Source organism: Haliotis asinina, chromosome 12 (genome assembly GCF_037392515.1).
Source record: "Haliotis asinina isolate JCU_RB_2024 chromosome 12, JCU_Hal_asi_v2, whole genome shotgun sequence".
NCBI lineage: Eukaryota > Metazoa > Mollusca > Gastropoda > Lepetellida > Haliotidae > Haliotis > Haliotis asinina.
This window is the reverse complement of record NC_090291.1, coordinates 38775215-38795024: the sequence shown is the minus strand read 5'-3', so window position 1 is coordinate 38795024 and position 19810 is coordinate 38775215. Positions and strand designations below refer to the sequence as shown.

General features: G+C 41.8%; 1 protein-coding gene across 1 annotated transcript; it reads right to left on the bottom strand.

The window, feature by feature from the left end:
- Nucleotides 1-3514: 3514 nt before the first annotated feature.
- On the bottom strand, nt 3515-18605 carry LOC137257891 (ganglioside-induced differentiation-associated protein 1-like). The gene is made up of 5 exons (XM_067795389.1): nt 18463-18605; nt 12138-12327; nt 8536-8703; nt 6583-6792; nt 3515-3877 (listed from the first exon to the last, which is right to left on the bottom strand). Exons 1-5 carry the CDS (start codon nt 18520-18522, stop codon nt 3657-3659), a joined length of 849 nt encoding a protein of 282 aa, XP_067651490.1. The 5' UTR covers nt 18523-18605; the 3' UTR covers nt 3515-3656.
- Nucleotides 18606-19810: the final 1205 nt, after the last annotated feature.

The window sequence follows — 19810 nt, the reverse complement described above, 5'->3', positions numbered from 1 at the left end:
TCCCTTTTCATTTTTTTCTGCTTAATTGACATTGTTTGTCAGCGTGTTTGTATAAATCATGTGTTTTTCAATGTCAATACGGATTACATAATTCAAACTTCTTACCTTACACGTTCGTAGCAACGTAAGTAAGACATAGCGTCACATATAGCTCCATGAAAAAGTGCAGGTCTGTGAAAACATATTTCCTGTCCTGAACGCGAGTCTGGAATCACCGTCTCTCGCGTGCTATTTTTGTGTTGCTATTTCGTCCAAAGGGAAATACGAAAACTTGACACTTTAAAGTGAGTGACCGAATGGTTTTCAGACTTTACGGCCCAACAATATTCCAGTTATATTTCGAGGCCTGAAAATATGCATGACAGGGCCAGAAAATCCGGTGACTGTAAGCACCCGCGTTTGGTGACTCAAAAGTTTCACACAGACTGCCCCCGCAGTGTAGATGAGTGTCGGCCTCGATAGTTCTGTCCCGGTGGCATCATACCAACAGACGTCTAATAAAGGTTCTTGTTGTTACTCTGCCTAAGTGCACGACCATATTATTTCCCATGGGCCAGTGAGTTATTTTATCTTTCATGCTAGTCATTATTTTTGTCCTTTCAAGTCGCGTCGTGTAAGTCTGATATGAGAGGAAAGGCAGAGGCAGGTTAGAATAATTATTGGTCTTCAGCAAAGTCGGTCGGGGTCACGCTTGTTGACTTGGTTGATACATGTCATCGTATCCTTAATATTTAGATCGATGCTCATGCTGTTGATGACGACATTGTCGGGGCCAGACTCAATTATATACAGACAGCCGCCATGTACATGTAACTGGAATATTGCTGCGTGCGACGTTAAAGAAGAAGAAGAAGAAGAACAACAACAACAAAACAAAACACCCCCCCAAGAAAACAAAACAAAACAAAAACAAAACAAAACAAGACAAACAAAATAAAAAAAACAACAACAAACAAACAAAAACAAAACAAACAAAAAACAAAAAAACACACAAAAAAAACTCAAGCCCTCGAGCATAGGTATGGCGTTGAACAACCCAGAACCATAATTAGTATTTGAACCAACGATTTGTAGGTTTTTGGCATGCTTAACTAATTTTGACGGCTGGATCACCTGATTATCCGCTTTGGAACTATATAGTCTGTTTGGGTCAAAATAATACCGACGAATCACAAATCCAACTCCAAATCGCTTCATGAGCAAGCATTCTTTGCAACGCCATCAGGCCAACTCTGCAAAAATATTTCATAACGTTTGTCTCCAAAATAAATCGTTTTCTGATTACATAGAATAGACATAATTGAATATTCTACCATGACTTCTGTAAATATTGGATTGTGATTGGTTAAAATAGGAAATTCAGAGGTATACAAATGCGATTAAGGTAGAATGGCGATAAACATACGGTGTTGGGTTCGGTTCGCGTTCTGTTGTATATTAGTTTGGGAACTATTATATTTTCGTTTCATTCTTCCGATTTTCTAAACACAGCATGTTTGTCACCTAAACATCGATCCAGTGTTTTTGAACTATGGTTGAACTATGCAAAAAATGTCGGGACTCCATGGTATCGTACAGATGGATATGTTCCCTATTTTCAGTCACTTTGGCATATATCATCTGTACACATTTTTAAAACAGATCCACGTGTATATTCGGTATATACCTGGCTAAAATAAATGCTTGCTCTGGACTTGGCTATTCCTTCTAAGTCTGTGTGACAATATCGAGTATATCTTATGGAACAATAGCGTATCACTGGTAGACCGTCGGGGAATTTTAGTAGTTTTCGCTTGTGCAATGGATGAATTCGAGCAACACTGCTTATAACGGCACGGCGTGACATAACCCAACTAATTTTCAAAGTGGTTATACACCAAACACACTCGGTCACCCTTGCTTGGAATGTGACGATCATGTTACATCTGTTTGAGTCGAAGCCTACAATACTTGTCAACATATAATGTATGTGTACCATATGCGCGGATCCAGGAATTCTGAAGTATGTCTATTTACATACCGCCGCCATGTAGCTGAAGTATTTCTGGGTGCGGAGTAAAACTAAATTCATTCACTCATTCTAAAGTGTGTGTGCGCGTGCGCGTGCGAGCGTCTGGGTGGCAGGAGGGTTTAAATAGTCAACGTGGTACTTACGTCGAATCCACCAATTCCCTTCTTGGATCTGCCAATGTGTACCAGGGAGACTATATATATTGTAGATTATCTCTGTGTGTAGTAAAGTCGAAACAGACATTGGGGTGAGTTATCTCTGTGTCCTCATCTTTTGAAAGTTCGAAATCTGAAGTAATTCATACAAATGTCTAATAAACGTCTCGACACTATCGGAGGGCCTCTGTATTCGTGGATGTATGCGTATATTGTAACCAATCTACCCTCTTGAAATATGTCCAGCTTCCATGGCATAGATAAGACTGTATAACTAAACATCCTCCGATCTAGTGGAGCTAGTGGCAGTCGCACTAAACGTTGTCGCCATGCCATGTCGAATAACACACACACACGCACGCACGCAAGTAAATCTAGAATAAAGAATATACGTATGTATTCATGTATTTTTCTAAATTAAATACTCATCAGAAGTGGAATCTGAGTAGACTGCTGCAAAGAAGCTCATCTGTTGTCTGTGTAGCGTTGTATCGGGCTGGGCACAGTAAGTCGTGGTTCTGCTTACATGGAAGTGACGGGAAACATTTATGTCATACTGACCAGCTTCTAAAAGTCCGATAGCCTGGTTCCTTTCAATTTGAGTTAAACGTGGCACTGTTGAACAAGGAGTGATAGAACCAACCTTTGTGCAGTCTTATACCGACTAAAGGCGGTGACAACTCGTACATGTTCGATTTCACGAGATGTGTGTGCATGATACAACAAACATGTTCATTGGTACGGTGCGTTTTGGTGATTTCTTCTGTTGATGTGTTTTTACAGGGACCTTCTAAAACGCAACAAAAATATTGATAACACCATCAGGCTTCACTATATGCCAAAAGCTCATAGCTGAGTATCTATTTAGGAGATAAGGGCATTCTGTTTTCATTTTTGCGGTCCTTTATCTGTTGATTTAAGACCGGTGAATGTCATTTAAAGCCGAACGCGATAGCTATATGCCAAAAGCTCACATCTGAGTATCTGTTTGAATTTAAAAACACTACCGTTCTTAAGAGCATAATAACAGAGTGCTCAAAGTTCTCCAACATCATCTTCGGTCTTCCAGGGTGTCATATCTCCTATCTATTCTAACGATAGCAATCACAAGGGTCGGGGACGGTGTAGTAGCCTTTTGGGTAAAGCGTTCGCTCGTCACACCAAAGACCGGTTTCGATTCCCTACAAGGGTACAACGTGTAAAACCCTTTCTGGTTCCCCCGCCGTGATATTGCAGGAGTATTGATTATAGCGTCGTAAAACTCACTCACTAGGTCGGATTACAAACTTACCTCCACATTTGGTGTGCATTTTTGTACCTAACCGATAATAAAGGACACACGCAACTGTTCGGCTATGACTTTATATATGAGCATGTAGGCAATTTCGTGGCAAGAGTGTAGATGTAAACAAAAACAGGATAAAAAGCAACAACAATAATACACATATATAATATCCAAGGAGAATCTCAAAGTTCCCTTTCCATGAATGTTATTTCGCTTGTTTCGCTGCTTGTTCCTGTGCGGATTTTATACCAAACTCCTTCAGCTGTTTCATACATCCCCGGGTTTCAGCTCTCTCCCAGTATGCCGCCACCAGGGGGCGTGTTTCTTTGAGAAAGAGAGGTAGGATACCCAGAAGAACCAGTCTGTTCATCAATACTGTCAGTGTGATGTCTGCTGCACTGTAGTCGTTGCCACACAACCAAGCGCCTGCAACAGAAAGGTGGGCATTTAAAAAAAATGATTTCTCCCTGTCACGTGTAACCATGGTTGCACGTTCGAACCCCTGAACCTTCCCCCCCTTCAAAATTCCTGGATCCGCCCATGGTGTCTCTTTTGTTTTGGTCTCAGAGAGAGAGAGAGAGAGAGAGAGAGAGAGAGAGAGAGAGAGAGAGAGAGAGAGAGAGAGAGAGAGAGAGAGAGAGAGAGAGAGAGAGAGAGAGAGAGAGAGAGAGAGAGAGAGAGAGAGAGAGAGAGAGAGAGAGAGAGAGAGAGAGAGAGAGAGAGAGATCACCTGATGATGCTGGAATTAAAATCAAACCTCTCAGAAACTCTGTACCACTTACCCAAACTACTACTATTACATACTGTTTTCGGCATTTCAATGGGTTCCAATCTCCAGCCATTAGAAATGATAGAGAAACGTGTCTGACCTGTTTGCACAGAGATGTTAGCGCTACGATGCCGTAACTATTTGTATAGCGTTTGTTTTGTGTCAGTGGACCTGTTTTGTTTGTTGTTTAAGGAAGCACTTAGCTATATAAGTGGGCCCTGAAATCAGCTGCCCTATTCTACTTAAAATTTACTTACAAAGCGTTTATCTTAAACTGTCACCATGGTAACATCGCGGTTTTAGTTGATGCACCTATTAGAATTGACAACGACTGAGATCGTGGGTGACGACTTCGAGTAACGTTCATGACACACACGTTGACTGTACCAACGCCATGCTTAAAACGCTGGTCGTATCAGTTGGCATTGAGGTGGATGAAACATACAGATTGTCTCGGTATATGTTTACTTAGCGATAAAGCCCTCCGAGGACGAATACTGTCTCTGCTGATAAACTAGAAATATTTCCATTGGAAATACCACGGCGGCATGGGGTTGACCCTGAAAGTCAGCACTTAATATAGATCGTACAGCATGCCAGTCGCATGACTTAAAATTGTATTCAAGGCGCGCAAGTCATTACCTTGAATGTGACCTGCGCCTTAAGCTAAGCCACGTATATTTGTGTGAAAAAAAGCCAAATACCACACAGCATGACAAGACGTTTTCAGCAATCAACAGGAAATCTCTGCCCGCTTAACTGTATGAATCTGACATTTTATGCATTTGTTTGAAAAACACTATAAATTAAACGATGTAGTCAGGTTTGGACGCAAATGTGAGGTTAGTCTGTCCTGTCCTTGTTACCGCTTACTAACACGCAAAAGCGAATTAATAGGTTACCTTATAAACTGACGGGCTAAAGAAACGCTACCAGACTAAAAACCCTATTACTATAGAAAACTGATCCACAATACAAATAGCACTCGCTGCCAGACTAATTTTTAGTCTCTGAAAATAAATAATTTTAATAGAAGCAAACTAACAATATAACTTAAAAAGGAGCCCATAGTCCTAAACCTGAGGGAATCTAGACTTGCTTCATCTAGAGGTTTAGCATTACAGAGAGGACTTGGCAGCAGAGAAAATAATGTGAGACAGACTACCTCTGCCATTCATGTCACTCCCAACGATGCCTCCGTCGACGATGTTCGGTTGTCAACTGTTGTACCCGGAAAGGCCTGTATACGTATACGTATTTCATAGGACGTCAGTCGTTTGGTTGCTGTGTATCAGCTGTGTATCGGCCTACACGGTGACCCAAGCCATGCGACGCTGATGATGTCAAACCGTCAGGAAGCGGTTTTCTGCGCAGCGTGCGCAAATAGTGGTCCATCTGAGGCATTGTGACTCAAGGTCTGCCTGATCGTGGTCTGTCTGATTTCAGGCCTGTCTGAAGGTATCGCTGCATGAGTCCGGTAGGGTGACTGTGGCGCGATGACAGCCAAGCGTTCTTGCAATGTGGATTTGGGAGGTTATTTCATAGAATGAATATCTGACAACACGTCTGCATTGCTTTATACCTGTTTGGTATTTCATTTTTTTCGCTTTGCATGAAACACCTGCAAACCACATTAGACGAAAATGGTGCATGCCTTATTTTCAAGTGATAAACGTACTGTTGCGTTTAGGCGATGTGTTTTCATGTGACGGTGATTGCAGCTGAATTTCTAATGTTTGGTGACGTTTCTTTAGCCCGTCAGTATATTTAGGTGGGTATTTCTTGGTTGATATTGTGTTCACAAAACACTAGAAGATATACAAAACAATTTCACAATGTCATTACCCTCGTTTTGTCAGGCTGCTTGAACATCGTCATACAATGTAGAGTTACGAAAGCAACGCCTAGTGGATGCCAGTTAATAAAACCATCAGTGAGTGAGTATTGGTTCTACGTCGCTTTTGGCAGCATTCCACCGGAAATGGGCTTCACACACTGTACCAATATACCTGGGACCGTTGGGTAAAAAGACGGACCAGGGTACCCGTCTCAATACTCGGACCCTTATGATCATGTGATTAATAGATTAAACAATATAATATGATATTCTTTCGTGATGAAAAGGTTGTACTGTCTTTGAAGATACAGATATAATTTACCGTCATACTGTACTGTTTAAGCCTAACAGCTGAAAAATATATTGTCATTTCTTGCAAATTAATGTCAGGAATTAACATAACAGGTATCTGTGTAGGGGAACAGCCCAGCCCTAGAACCCATGTGGGAATCGAATCCGGATCTTAGGTGTGACGAGAGAACACTTTAACCAATGAAAAACTATCACGATATCGCCACAACTGACCTCCTCCCGACTCCTTCAACTTTTGTTCAACCTTGTCAAACACTGCCTGCAGTTCGTCTATCTTCGCCATCACCTTCTCAGTGTCGGTTATAACGTTCTTCCTTTCCTCCATGCCTTTCAGTTTCCGTTCAATGTTGTCTTTGACATCGGGCATCTTTTCAGCAAGCGCCATCAGCGCCTTTGCAGCTTGACCGCTTCGTTCTCTCATATCTAAACCAAACCAAACACTTGGTTAGCAACATCCGATTTATAGTTGTAACCTCGTCCCCACCCTCCACCCCTATATTCAGCACGTCTTTGTCAGTTGTCAAGTGACTCATACGATAAATTGCGATATTACCTAATAATGCTTCTCCATGCCTACTGTCTTCAAGGCTTTCAATTGCCAAGAGAGTTACTAGATTGGATGACTTTTAGCAACATTCCGTCCGAACTAATGATAGGGTTATGATATTTATCATCGTAGAACAAAGTATACACCATATAATAAAAGATGACCTGTGTCCGCCAGACGCTCTAAGTGAGAACATAAATGAAAAGAGTGCATAAGTGGTTGCAAGGTCAGTCTAATACAGTAATCAATCTTGTCGACCCGGAAGATGTGTCCGGTTTAAATTGATGCCAGGGGAAAAGGAAAAACAGCATGAAATTCACCAGGGTTACTATGGTCCGGTACTAATAGATATCCACACACAGCCGAGTCCTCTGCAGCTGGTCCATGAAATGATGCATTAAAAGGCTAACGGACATACTTTCATGACCTGTGAGGATTTTTTTTCAGTAACCGCATGCGTACCAGCCACAAGAACTGAAGAGTTCGCACCACTGAATGTCAAGAGAAACGTTTTCACTCCTTATGTTTTCAGTGTCGCTGTACACAAATCTGTACTAGATAAACCATCGGTTGATGTCATGAGCATCTTCGGCCTATGATGAGCAAGGGAGACCACCCGATTATCTCTAACGACATATATGATATGCTTTGAACCTATTTCCATCCGGAAATAGTGTCGTTTCGAATTAACCTTATGTTCAAATCATGTCAGGGTTAGAAAGCCGAAGAAAAACTTTCAACATGCGGGAAGCCCACAGATGGGATGGTTAACAGTGTTCGAAACCTTTCAAAATTTCCCACTAGACCACAGGAACAGTAAGTGGACATGTCTGTACTTCACTGGTCCGCTGGAGTAATTGCGAATGTATAACCGATCCCTGTATTCCCATGCGCTTCGACTTGCGAGTATTACTCACTTTAAGATTTAAAGATAATGTAATTAGTTAGATGAGGGAAAATCATTAGCCACCAGGACCGCTGCAAACTTATTATTTAGTGGTCCTGATGAATTTGTACTAGTCAGGAACCAGAGGACCAGTGTAAATTTCGCACACTGGCATAATGGCTGATTGGAGGTGAAATCTCTGATGCGAACATTGATGTAAGCTAGACGTTGGGATGCAGGGTCTCGTTTCACAAAGTTATCGTAGCGCTACGACTGTCGTACTGGGGTAATGAGAATAGCTATTCTCGAAACGTTCGTAGCCCTACGAACTTCTTAAGTCAATTCTTAACACATTGACTACGATAAAACTTGAGGCAACTACCGTTTCGAGAATTGGGGCTGCAGGACCTAAAAGAACCTTCGTAGTCCTAAGAATTCTTGACTTTGATTGTATCCAATGTGCCAAGAATGGGCTTAAGAAGTTCGTAGGACTACGAACGTTTCGAAAGTCTTAGCCCTGATTTCTGTGCCGTCGTACGAAGCGATCTTAGCGCTAAGGTGAACAGTAACTCCCATTCAGTAACACGCATGATTGTTGTACCAGTAAGCCTGCTTTGTACAACGACAGTTACGACACTGTGTACATCGATCTCCATGGTGTTTACTTGAACGATATTACGTAGACACGACAATTAAAGCCTAAAGGAGCTTTGCAAATGTAAAGGTATATTACCGTCTTTGGTGAGCTTGATGGGAGCATTGATTCCCGTGACGGACATCTCTGGGTTGAAAAACACCCCGTATGTTATCAGTTCTATAGGTACCTCTGACGTCAGCAGAGAGCGCCACCGGGCGACTTCTTTCCCAACGTCGGTGTCAACGGATGGCACCAAGCATGTTTCTGAAACAAATAATATTATGGTATATACGCTGATGTTTTCCATTATGTGTAATGTAATATATCTGTAATATGTAATATAGCACCTTGGATAACACCGATCCATGCCACTGAAGTCTACGACTCATATCGTCTGAGGACATAACACCATGGACAAGATGGATCAGTCAGATGGCGCCTTGTCCTCCATTAAATTCCAGCAAATGTCACGGCAGAGAGACCAGAAATGGGCTTCATTGTACCCATCTGATAAGACCGCCATGGAGGTTTAGAGAGGTACCAGTACAATTAAGATCAAAGTATGATGGTTTATATATGTATATAAACTAATGCTCAAAAGAAAGTATGCACCTAAACAATTACATAAAACCTTCGCAAAGTGAAAACGTAAGAAATTATCCATACTGAGCCATGTTAACGATGTAAAGACCCATCCTTTCAGAGAACAAACTGAACCAGAATATTACGATTCGCATAAACGCAACATAAAATCGAAAAACGGCATTTTCGTACTTAACACGAAAAACACGTGCATTGTATAAATCAGTCGATGTCACACGTTAGGGACACAGTGATCAGGAAAACACAAGAGGTATGCCACGGTTTAGCCAAGTTCAACGAGAGAGAGCTGCCGGAAGGGCGCAGCAAAGGAGCGACTAACACTGCTATCGCTAGAACCTTTGGATGCACAAGAGCAACCGTCGTCAGACTGATGCCGCAACAGGCAGCACATCTGACAGGCCTAGGAGCGGTCGACCACGCGTGACCGCAATCGGTTCGTTACGGCAACGTCAACGGCGGTGACGGCACTTGGCACCAGATAAGTCGACACACCGTCTACCGTCGCCTACGTCAACACGGTATTAGGGCACGTCGACCTTACCGTGGAGTTCATCTGACACCTCAAAATCTGACGAGGGCCAGGCGGGTTCTACGTTGGCAGTGGCGTGAATGGGCACGGGTGATGTTCTCCGACGAGACCAGGTTTTGCCTCTACAGAAATGACGGTCGGTCTCGGGTATACAGGCGTGTAGGAGAACGGTTGGCGCCAAATTGTGTTCAGCAGGTTCGAGCATTTGGAGGTGGGAGTGTGATGGTGTGGGGTGTCATCTGCGGCGATCTGATGACGAGGCTGGTGGTGATTCATGGGAACCTCAGATACAGGGATGAAGTGTTACGATCGACTGCAGTACCATTCATCAACCAACAGCCAAGAGGAATTTTGTTCCTACATGATAATGCAAGACCTCATACTGCACGACTGACGAACAACTTTCTGCAAAACGCCAACATTGATCTCTTACCATGGTCAGCATGTTCTCCACACCTCAGTCCAATGGAGCACTTGTGGGATTACCTGGATAGACAAGTCAGAAGACTGACAGCGCCACCTGTGACCGCACAACAGCTGGAACAATGTCTCCAACAGGAATGGCAACGAATCACACCTGACGTCATTCGTCGCCTGACGTCATCCATGCGGCGACGTGTTGTGGCCTGCATAGAGGCCATACACGCTATGGAGCTTGATTTCAATGACATTTCCATGTCTTTATTTGACTTTTAGTAATGTAAATATTTTTGACAACAGTTCTCTTTCACTGACCATCAAACCAAACCTTCACCATTTCATGCACTGTATGTATCGACGTTTGATGTGCAGTTGAATACTCTTCTTGAATTCAAAATAATTTAAATGATACTTGTTTCCGTTTTGATTTAATGTCTAATCAAAGAGGTGTATACTTTCTCTTGAGCATTAGTTTATGTGCGTGTGCGCGCGCGCGCGTGTGTGTGCGAGCGAGCGTCTCTCTGACACATTATAAAACTGTATATGTTACTGCTAAACACTCTCTCCGACGTGTCGGAGAAGTAAGAGGCGACTAGCTGAATCGGGTTATCAGGCTCGCTGACTGGGTTGACACACGTCACCTTATCCCAGTTGCGTATGATCACTGTACTGTCTGGTCCAGACTCAGTTATTCACAGACCGCCGACATGTAGCCAGAATATGACTTGTGTTCAGCGTGAACCTAAACCAACTCACTTATGAACGCGTTGACCTACCTCACTCTTACGAGAAATATTGTAGATCGGACTCACAACGCGGGTCTCATATGTGAATAGACGTCATGACACTGACCAGATACAGTCGTCCAAACCAATAGGCCAGACACAACGAAAACAAGAATCGTGCTTTATCACTGGTTTTCATTTCACGTTGACAAAAGGCCAACCGTTTGTATCGGAAACTGTTGTATCCTGTGCTGTACTCTACCATGCCTTATCAGCAACTGATAGCGTTTACCGGATTAGGGTCTGATTCTCCTCATTTTATCTGGTTGGGAGTTCTGGAATTGGTACTCTCTCTGGGGACTTTCTGTGACAACTGACATTTGAGGCAGATTGATAACATGGATCTGTTGCTCGGAACGTAGCGTAGACGCAAAAGACCCGGGGAACCAGGCTGACATTTGAGGCTAAACGTCGGCCGGGTTAGTGAGTGTAGTTCGTACTCAGCAATAGTAAGGTATATCGTGGTAAATAATCGAGTGTGGACCAGAAAATCAAGTGATCAACAGCATGAGCATCAATCTGAGCAATTGACATGTGTGAACTAAGTCAGCGAGACTGGCCACCTGATCCCGTTAGTCGCCTCTTACGACAAGCATAGTCGCCTTTTATGCTGAAGCGGGGCTGGTTGGTTGCTCTGTCGGTCGTTATTTAACACCACTCAGCAGTATTCAAGCTGTATGCTGGTGTTACCCCGCCGTGATAATGCTGGAATATTGCTAAAAGCGGCGAAAAACCCAACTCACTGACTGACTACAGCTGTATGTCTCTAAATATGCATAACTGTGATGGCTAGAATAGTCACGTAATCAACAAGCGTGTGTTGTGAAATTTCAATTTCACACGTACAACTCGCACACCTGGGTGTTCTATCAAGTGCCCATATAAACTAGAATGCTTGATTTGTTTCGGCAGCTGTTATTGTTACATGAATAATGAACATAACAGACGCAAAAGTAAAACAATCCTCAGGTATAACTGTCTGATTAAATTCTAATTCCACAAAATAGCCAGTACCCTTACAATAACAATAGCTGCGTGTAGTAGCGTATAGCCGTGTTTCTCTGGCTGGGTTCACTATGAGAGCCTAGTCTACCCAGGGAAGCATTCGTAATTACTCACCTCTTTCCGTGACTTGATGAATGCGGGAAGACACGAGTCGTTACGAATGCCTCAGCGACCAGACCATTCGTAACTACTCGTGTCATTCCGGCAAGCCGGATGGCATCTTCTTGTAAGTCACGGAAAGAGACGAGTAGTTACGAATGGGACCAGACAAATGAGGGTCTCATACATTCAGCACAGCGAAATGTAAACCCTTCTATCTCATAATCTGATCCCGACTGATAACCTTGGACTTGTACCTGTGTTTTGTTTGTCGAGATGATCTATGATGTCGTCCGATTCAGGGAGCAGCTTGTCGTCGTACTGAAGCAGAGGGACAAGACCGTTAGGGTGAAGCCGGTAATACCATTCCTGCAGCTGCTCGTTGGCCATGAGGTTGACAAACACGGGTTTGAAGTCGAGTTTCTTCTCAAAGAACGCCAACAAAACCTGGAACACACAAAGGAAAATGCTATGGAACCAGCACTCGTTTGTTATTCAATTAACATTGTTTCGTTTTTCTGGAGTATTCCTATTCCCGAAAATTCGATTATGTCAATATTCTCAATATCAACCTTGAACTTTGCACATGAGCATGGATAAACACAACAAAAGAACCAAGGTATAGTGTTTACCTGCAAATGATTTGTATTGATGCACACAAATATATCGCAAAGCAGTTACTGTTTTGGCAGGTTTCTAAGCGACCACTGATATGTCAAAGCAGGAAGCTACAGCTATGCCAGTCCACTGAGCTGCATATGCCCGACTACTGAGCTACTACTGATATGTCGAATCACTTAGTTTACACTGATATGTCGAACTGCCAAATTACCACTCGTATGTCGAACTACTTCAATGCTACTGATATGTGAATAGCTAAGCTGCAAATGATATGTCGAAACAGTAAGTTGCCACTAATATGTCGGATTACTAAGTTGCCACTGATATGTCGAATTACTAAGATAACCACTGGACATAATGACGCTCAGAGCTTCCCTTTACATTCTATGTGGTGGGATGTCACATTTCGCAGTGTTATTGTGCCAGGAATCCATTAGGCCTTGGATCTTGATGTATCGCCCATAACATGGCATCACCATCCTTCACATCGCTATTAATCCCACGATATTTTGTTTCACGTGCTGCAGCTGGGCTTCATAAATATGCTTGGCATTTTTTAACGAAATAAGCTGCTCAGGCCTAACAACAAAACATAATAATAATATCCCAAAATATTCCTCATCCCCTTAATCCTTTTAACAAAGTAAGAATGACGAGCCGGGAACGGCTAAGCTACCACAAATACAACACCCTGGTGCTATCGTACTGGGCTACCACTTAGACACAACCTGCTTTGGCTCAAGTGCAACATATGCCTTCAACCACGTCACAGTATTTGATATTTCGCTAAAAATGTAGTTGCATAACCTCGATCCAGGAGAACGGGTCAGTACAGCTTACTCTTTAAAACCATTGGCCGACATTGCCATTATAATATATATAGCCAGCTCCACAGCGTTTAATTGTCAAATGCGATTAACAACTGACAACGAGTCGGCATTTCACCTCCACGAGGCGCCACATGTCTCCAGTGCAGGAGGCAGCATTTACAGTGAGTAAATCGTCTGCAATTAACGCATATCCCATGCTGATATTGTGGGATGCCTGTCTCTTCAAATACAGAATGCCACAAAGGGTGATCATGATTGTCGTAGGAGGCGACTAACGGGATCGGGAGGTCAGGCTCGATGATTTGTTTGACACATGCCATCGGTTTCCAAATGCGCAGGTCGATGCTCATGCTGTTGATCACTAGATTGTCTGATCCAGACTCCTTCATTTACAGACCGCTGCCATATAGCTGGAATATTGCTGGGTGCGGCCTAAAACTAAACTCACACAAATACAGAAGTCCATCAGTGGGTCCACAACACTATAGTCATGATTTAATGCAACAATTACAAGGTATTATGGTAATAGACACGTGACATTGTCGGGGCGATGGTCAGAAGGTCAACCCCCGACTCACACAAAGCTTTCCTATTTATCCCAAAGGTCGCGAATCCTGATCAGACTGTCACATGTCGTATTTGTGACAGATGTCCGGTCAGACTATTGTGGCCCTTACCTCATCCGCAATGTCATGCTTCAGTGACCACCCGGTCTTTGTCTTGCTTTAATTACAGGTAGCTAATCTGGAAATGATTGTGTGTTGGAGGCCATGATGACACTGGTCAAGCTGCGTTGATTTCCTTCCTATTGACAGCTAGGTCATCATTTAGAGAGATGTTCAATTTACATTCAGGTAATATACGATATGTAACATCCGTGATAAACCCTGTTCTCACATGCCTACGATAAATATGCCTAGTAGTAATTACATGAATTTAATGCATCTATACTTACCCACAGTTTTAATCTTTCAGTTAGGATCAACAGCTTTAGGCAATATTTATACTTTCGTTTCTAAGCATTTAGGCTTGGTACTTCTAAGGGAGACTACCCTTAACTTCAATTTATATGTATCACGTTTTCTATGTTACAACGCTAGAATTGTGATCAGGTTTCAATATCCTCTATATACAGCGCAGGCTACCACAAATATGTCACGTACTGCACCGAGTTACCTCTAAAGTGGACAGGCCACCATTAACACGCCACGTACATTGCCAAGTTCGACCAACGTGACACGTACGTTAACAAACTACACCAATACGTCACATACAGTGTTCCCAGAAATTGACAAAATCTTTGTTTTTTTCTAATGATGCTAAGATTGGAAAAAGGGCTTTCACTATGCACTAAGCATACTAAATAAGGGAGACAACTCTTAAAGGCTTAGAAGGCAGCTCATTACGTCAAGAGTTATCTCCCTTGTCTGAGCAGACGGCTTCCTGTGTTGACATGGCAGAATTTACAGCAAGAGAGAAAAGAAAGCTCATTCTAGATGATTTTGAAAGGGGTGAGGCTGATGCTAAAGTGTTAGCTTGTAGACATGGTATTCCTCTGTCTACAGTATACAGAACTTCGAAGAATATTCAAACAGGAACCGGGATAGAGCACAAAGCAGGGGCAGGTCGGCCTAGGAAATTCAGTGTTGTGGATCGCCGAAGACTTGGGCAGATTGTGAGTAGGGGCAAATTGAAAAGTGTTGAGAACATCAGAAATGAAATGATTAGCAGAGGAAGTCCTCAGGTATGCAATGAAACAGTTAGGCAGGAATTACGGAGACTTAATTGGGTGAAAAAACGTGGAATTCCCTCGCCGTTGATGAAAGATGCACAAAAGGAAAAACGTTTAAACTGGTGTCGGGCTCATGAAAATCAAGATTGGGATAATGTTTTCATTTCGGATGAAAGTTCTGTTTGGCTTTTCCCTAACTGTGTGAAAATTTGGACCAAAGATACTGTCAAACCTATCTACCAGCGACCAAAACATAGCCCGAAGTTTCACATGTGGGGTGGCATATCGGCTCGCGGAGTGACGCCATTGTGTGTTTTTACGGGATACTTGACAAAGGAAAGATACGTTGACATTCTAAATGGTCACCTTCTTCCGACAGCACAAACATTGTAAGAAGATGATTGGATTTTCCAGCATAATGATGACCCAAAACACACTGCGCGCTACACAAAACAGTGGTTGTCGGGCGAAAATGTTCAAGTTTTAGACTGGCCCAGTTACAGCCCAGACCTAAACCCAATTGAGAATGTGTGGGGAGTCATGAAGGACAGAATAAACCAAAAGGGACTGAGAAATATTGAAGATATGAAGGCCGAGGTGGTCCAATATTGGGATACCCTGTCACACGATTACCTACAAACTTTGATGGGTAGTGTGCCTAGGTGTATTCAGGCATGCATTGCTGAGCGAGGAGGTCTAACAAAGTACTAAAACAAGACTGAGACTGTAAAAGGATGATGTTTTAACAAGTTTATGTAAGTAAAACGCCAGAAGTTAATAAACGTAATGAGTTACATGACGCAACATGATTCTCAATAATTTCTGGGAATACTATACGTAACCACGTTACTAATACGTCGCATATTTTTGCCAAGCTACAGGAATACGTAACACATCTTACCAAGCTATACCAATACGGTAGGTATGTTACCAAGCAATATCAATACGTCACGTATTTTGCAAAGCTACAATGCGTAACATATGATACCAGGCTATACCAACACGTCACGTACGTTACCAAGCTATACAATACGTAACATACGTTACCAAGCTATATCCAAACAGAATGAATAAAGAAATATACACTGTAAATATACCAATAAATTAACTATGTGCGTAGATACATTTGTCCATGTTGTTCTTGTTGAGTCTCTCTCTCTCTCTCTCTCTCTCTCTCTCCCCCTCTCTCTCTCTCTCCATCGAATATTCCCACAATACTGACATCCACATGTTGTCTATCTTGGTCATCTGCATATAGGGTTTCTCCGGAATCCATTTGACATGAACTCAACAACATGGCAGGTCAGCTCGGTGGACTTCCTTGGCAGACCGCCAAGACTTCACACAGATTGAAACGCACCATCTTAAACATCTCAACTGAATGTTACATTCTACAAACTTTTATTCGGCGCCGTATAGACATCACACAGGCTTGCACAAGCTCACGGCGCCACAAGAATCTAAATATATAACATAAGAACGACAGGAAGATTGTTAGATTGACCCCAATAGGGAGACATTTCTAAAACGTTAGTCTCGTGTGCAAAGAAACCATCTTCTCGCGATACTGATCGATCGGGAAAGCAAATTTCCAGAATTAAAACCTCAAACATGACGTGATAGACAGAATTTGAGTGTTCTGGCGCGACCTACAATTTTATTGTGTTCCTTAGAAATGTAAACACTTTTCTCCATTGCCTAATAATCATACCATTCCAGCGAATATTGGAAAGCAATACACCGTAACCAGTTCCGTTGATTCTTGGCATATATAAGATCAGATATTTTACTGCATAGCATTCCATTAAGAGATAGTGGCAATATTCTGTAAAACTACAAATATAAACATAAAAGGTACAATGATATAGTCTTTGTCACAGCAATTTCATAAATCAGAAGGAAAATATTCTAGATGCTTTTCTGCTTAATCCAGGTTTATAAAGAAAGTGCTTTAATGATTGTGTGGATAAAAATAACATTGAGTTAAAACATCAACTGCCGTCTGGTGTGATATATATATATATATATATATACTGTCAATCTATCTGGCTACAGAGTTACCCGGTCTCCGTTTATATACACTGCAGACCTAACGTAAACATGTGTTGACTGGCAACTCACAGGCAGCGAGGAAACAGCTGAACTATAATGGAACCGTTGCCTGCCGAAGTCGTGCTCGAACTAAAACTTATTTCTCATTGTGAGCGCTGGAAGCTAGCTAGCATGTTATTACCCTGCTGATACTATGTTATTACCTTACTGCTAGCATGTTATTACCTTGCTGATACTATGTTCTTACCTTACTGCTAGCATGTTATTACCTTACTGCTAGCTTGTTATTACCTTGCTGGCAGTATGTTATTAAATTAGTATGTTAGACAGTATGTTATGAAAGTGTACGTTGAAAAGCTCATTATGTTTTAAAAATATGTCTCAAAATATTATTCAGATTTGAAATTTTGCCAGATATGAAACTGAATCTAATATAGGGCAGTAACATAACGCAGTACGTGTCAGGTCCTATCAGTACACGTTTGCCCGAAAATAAAAATCGTGGGGAAAATTCATCCCAAGAATCTATCAAAGTGTCTCTGTTGAGAACAAAAACTACATACTGTTTAGAATGGTCTACTTAATTCGTGCAGACACAAAAATCCGAGAACAAAAAAATCTGTTGAGAACAAAAAAATCTGTTGAGAACAAAAACTACATACTGTTTTGAATGCTCTGCTTAATTCGTGCAGACACAAAAATCCGAGAACAAAAAAATCAAAATATACATACATACATACATACATACATACATACATACATACATACATACATACATACATACACACGTACATACATACATACACACATACATACACACGTACATACATACATACATACATACATACATACATACGTACATACGTACACACGTACATACATACATACATACACACGTACGTACATACATACATACATACATACACACGTACGTACATACATACATACATACATACACACGTACATACATACATACATACATACATACATACACACGTACATACATACATACATACGTACATACGTACACACGTACACACGTACATACATACATACATACATACATACATACATACATACATACATACATACATACACACGTACATACATACATACATACATACATACATACATACATACATACATACGTACACACGTACGTACATACATACATACATACATACATACATACATACATACATACATTGCATATCAACAGCGAAAAATCAACACTAGGGTAATTTCAACGTTCTGATTTCCTATGACACATCAACTGAAATGCTCAACACATGTCTCACAGGCACGTACGTAGCACAGTTATTCTACATAAAAAGTTATAGAACTTACCTTCTGAGAATAATAGGACATTGGGAACTGATACAACGTGTACTTCGGCTCCCCAGACATCTTGCTGAGCACCTTCCACAGACTGACCGGCCGGATGGACTGCTGCACAATAATACGTCTTGTTTGCAGGGAGAGGCGGGCCGTGTGCACACACGCGTTTTTATGTCGACTCTCAATTTTACAGATTCCCTTCTATTGGTCGCCTTTAGATATGCGCATTAGGGGCTCTCCGCGAGTATTCGCCATGACGGACTTGTCGACATATCATGTTTCCTATTCGGTCTATCAAGACAGCTTGCAAAACTGTAAACTCGGAGAATAATCGTTTTTTCTTATGCATATATTTTTTTTCAACACATTGTTGAAGTGAAGTGAATGATGATTTAGTATTGTAAAACTCTTAAATAAACATGGGACGAATATTTTTTTCACAAAATATGTAAGATAAAAGTTTATTTAACAATTCCAAATAGCTCTCTGTCCGATATGTTAAGCTTCCTGTCATTTCTTCAGTTCTTGTCAATTTTGAAAGATGGCGTATAGCATTGTGTTATGTCATCTACAGTTCAAGTTCGTTATTTACAAATCGATTATTTCGGATGGACCGTTTCTCGACCATGCTCATTGATGCCTGTTGTTGCATTTTTGTAGATGTATTTGTCCGCCATGTCTAAGGCGCATGTCAGTGATTTGTGTTTGTTTGTTTGTTGTTTAACACCGCACCAGTAACATTCCAACCATATGGCAGCTGGCTGTAAACAATCGAGTCAGAACCAGGCAATCCAGTGATCAACATAATGAGCATAGACATACACAAGTGGGATGCGATGGAATGTGTCAACCCTGTCAGCAAGCCTGACTTCCGATGCCTTTGGTCGTCTCTTACAACAAGCCTGGGTTGCTGAAGCCCAATTCTGACCAGATCTTCACAGGTCCACATGTCGGTGAACTATTATTATTTCACAGAGGTCTCTCTCTCTCTCTCTCTCTCTCTCTCTCTCTCTCTCTCTGTGTTAATCTTGGAAATGTCAATGATTTCCTCAAGGCTTATGCATTTTAGTTACTTGAGTCGTAGTTACGTGTAAGTGCCATGTCTATCTTTGTATAACCTGGCATATATAATCACTCACGAGCCCATATCTGTAACAGATGCCATTAATCACTCCGGCCCAGCAAGAACATAAGTAGGGTTTCTCTTCGCGATTATTCATATATTACCTTGGTAAACACAATATCTCATCAACTGCCCTCCGGTGTTGTGGATATTCGCACAGCACAGATTCCACGAAGAACAGCTAATACTGTATGTTACGTGGGTTTTTGACCTCGTTTATTGCTCATGATATTC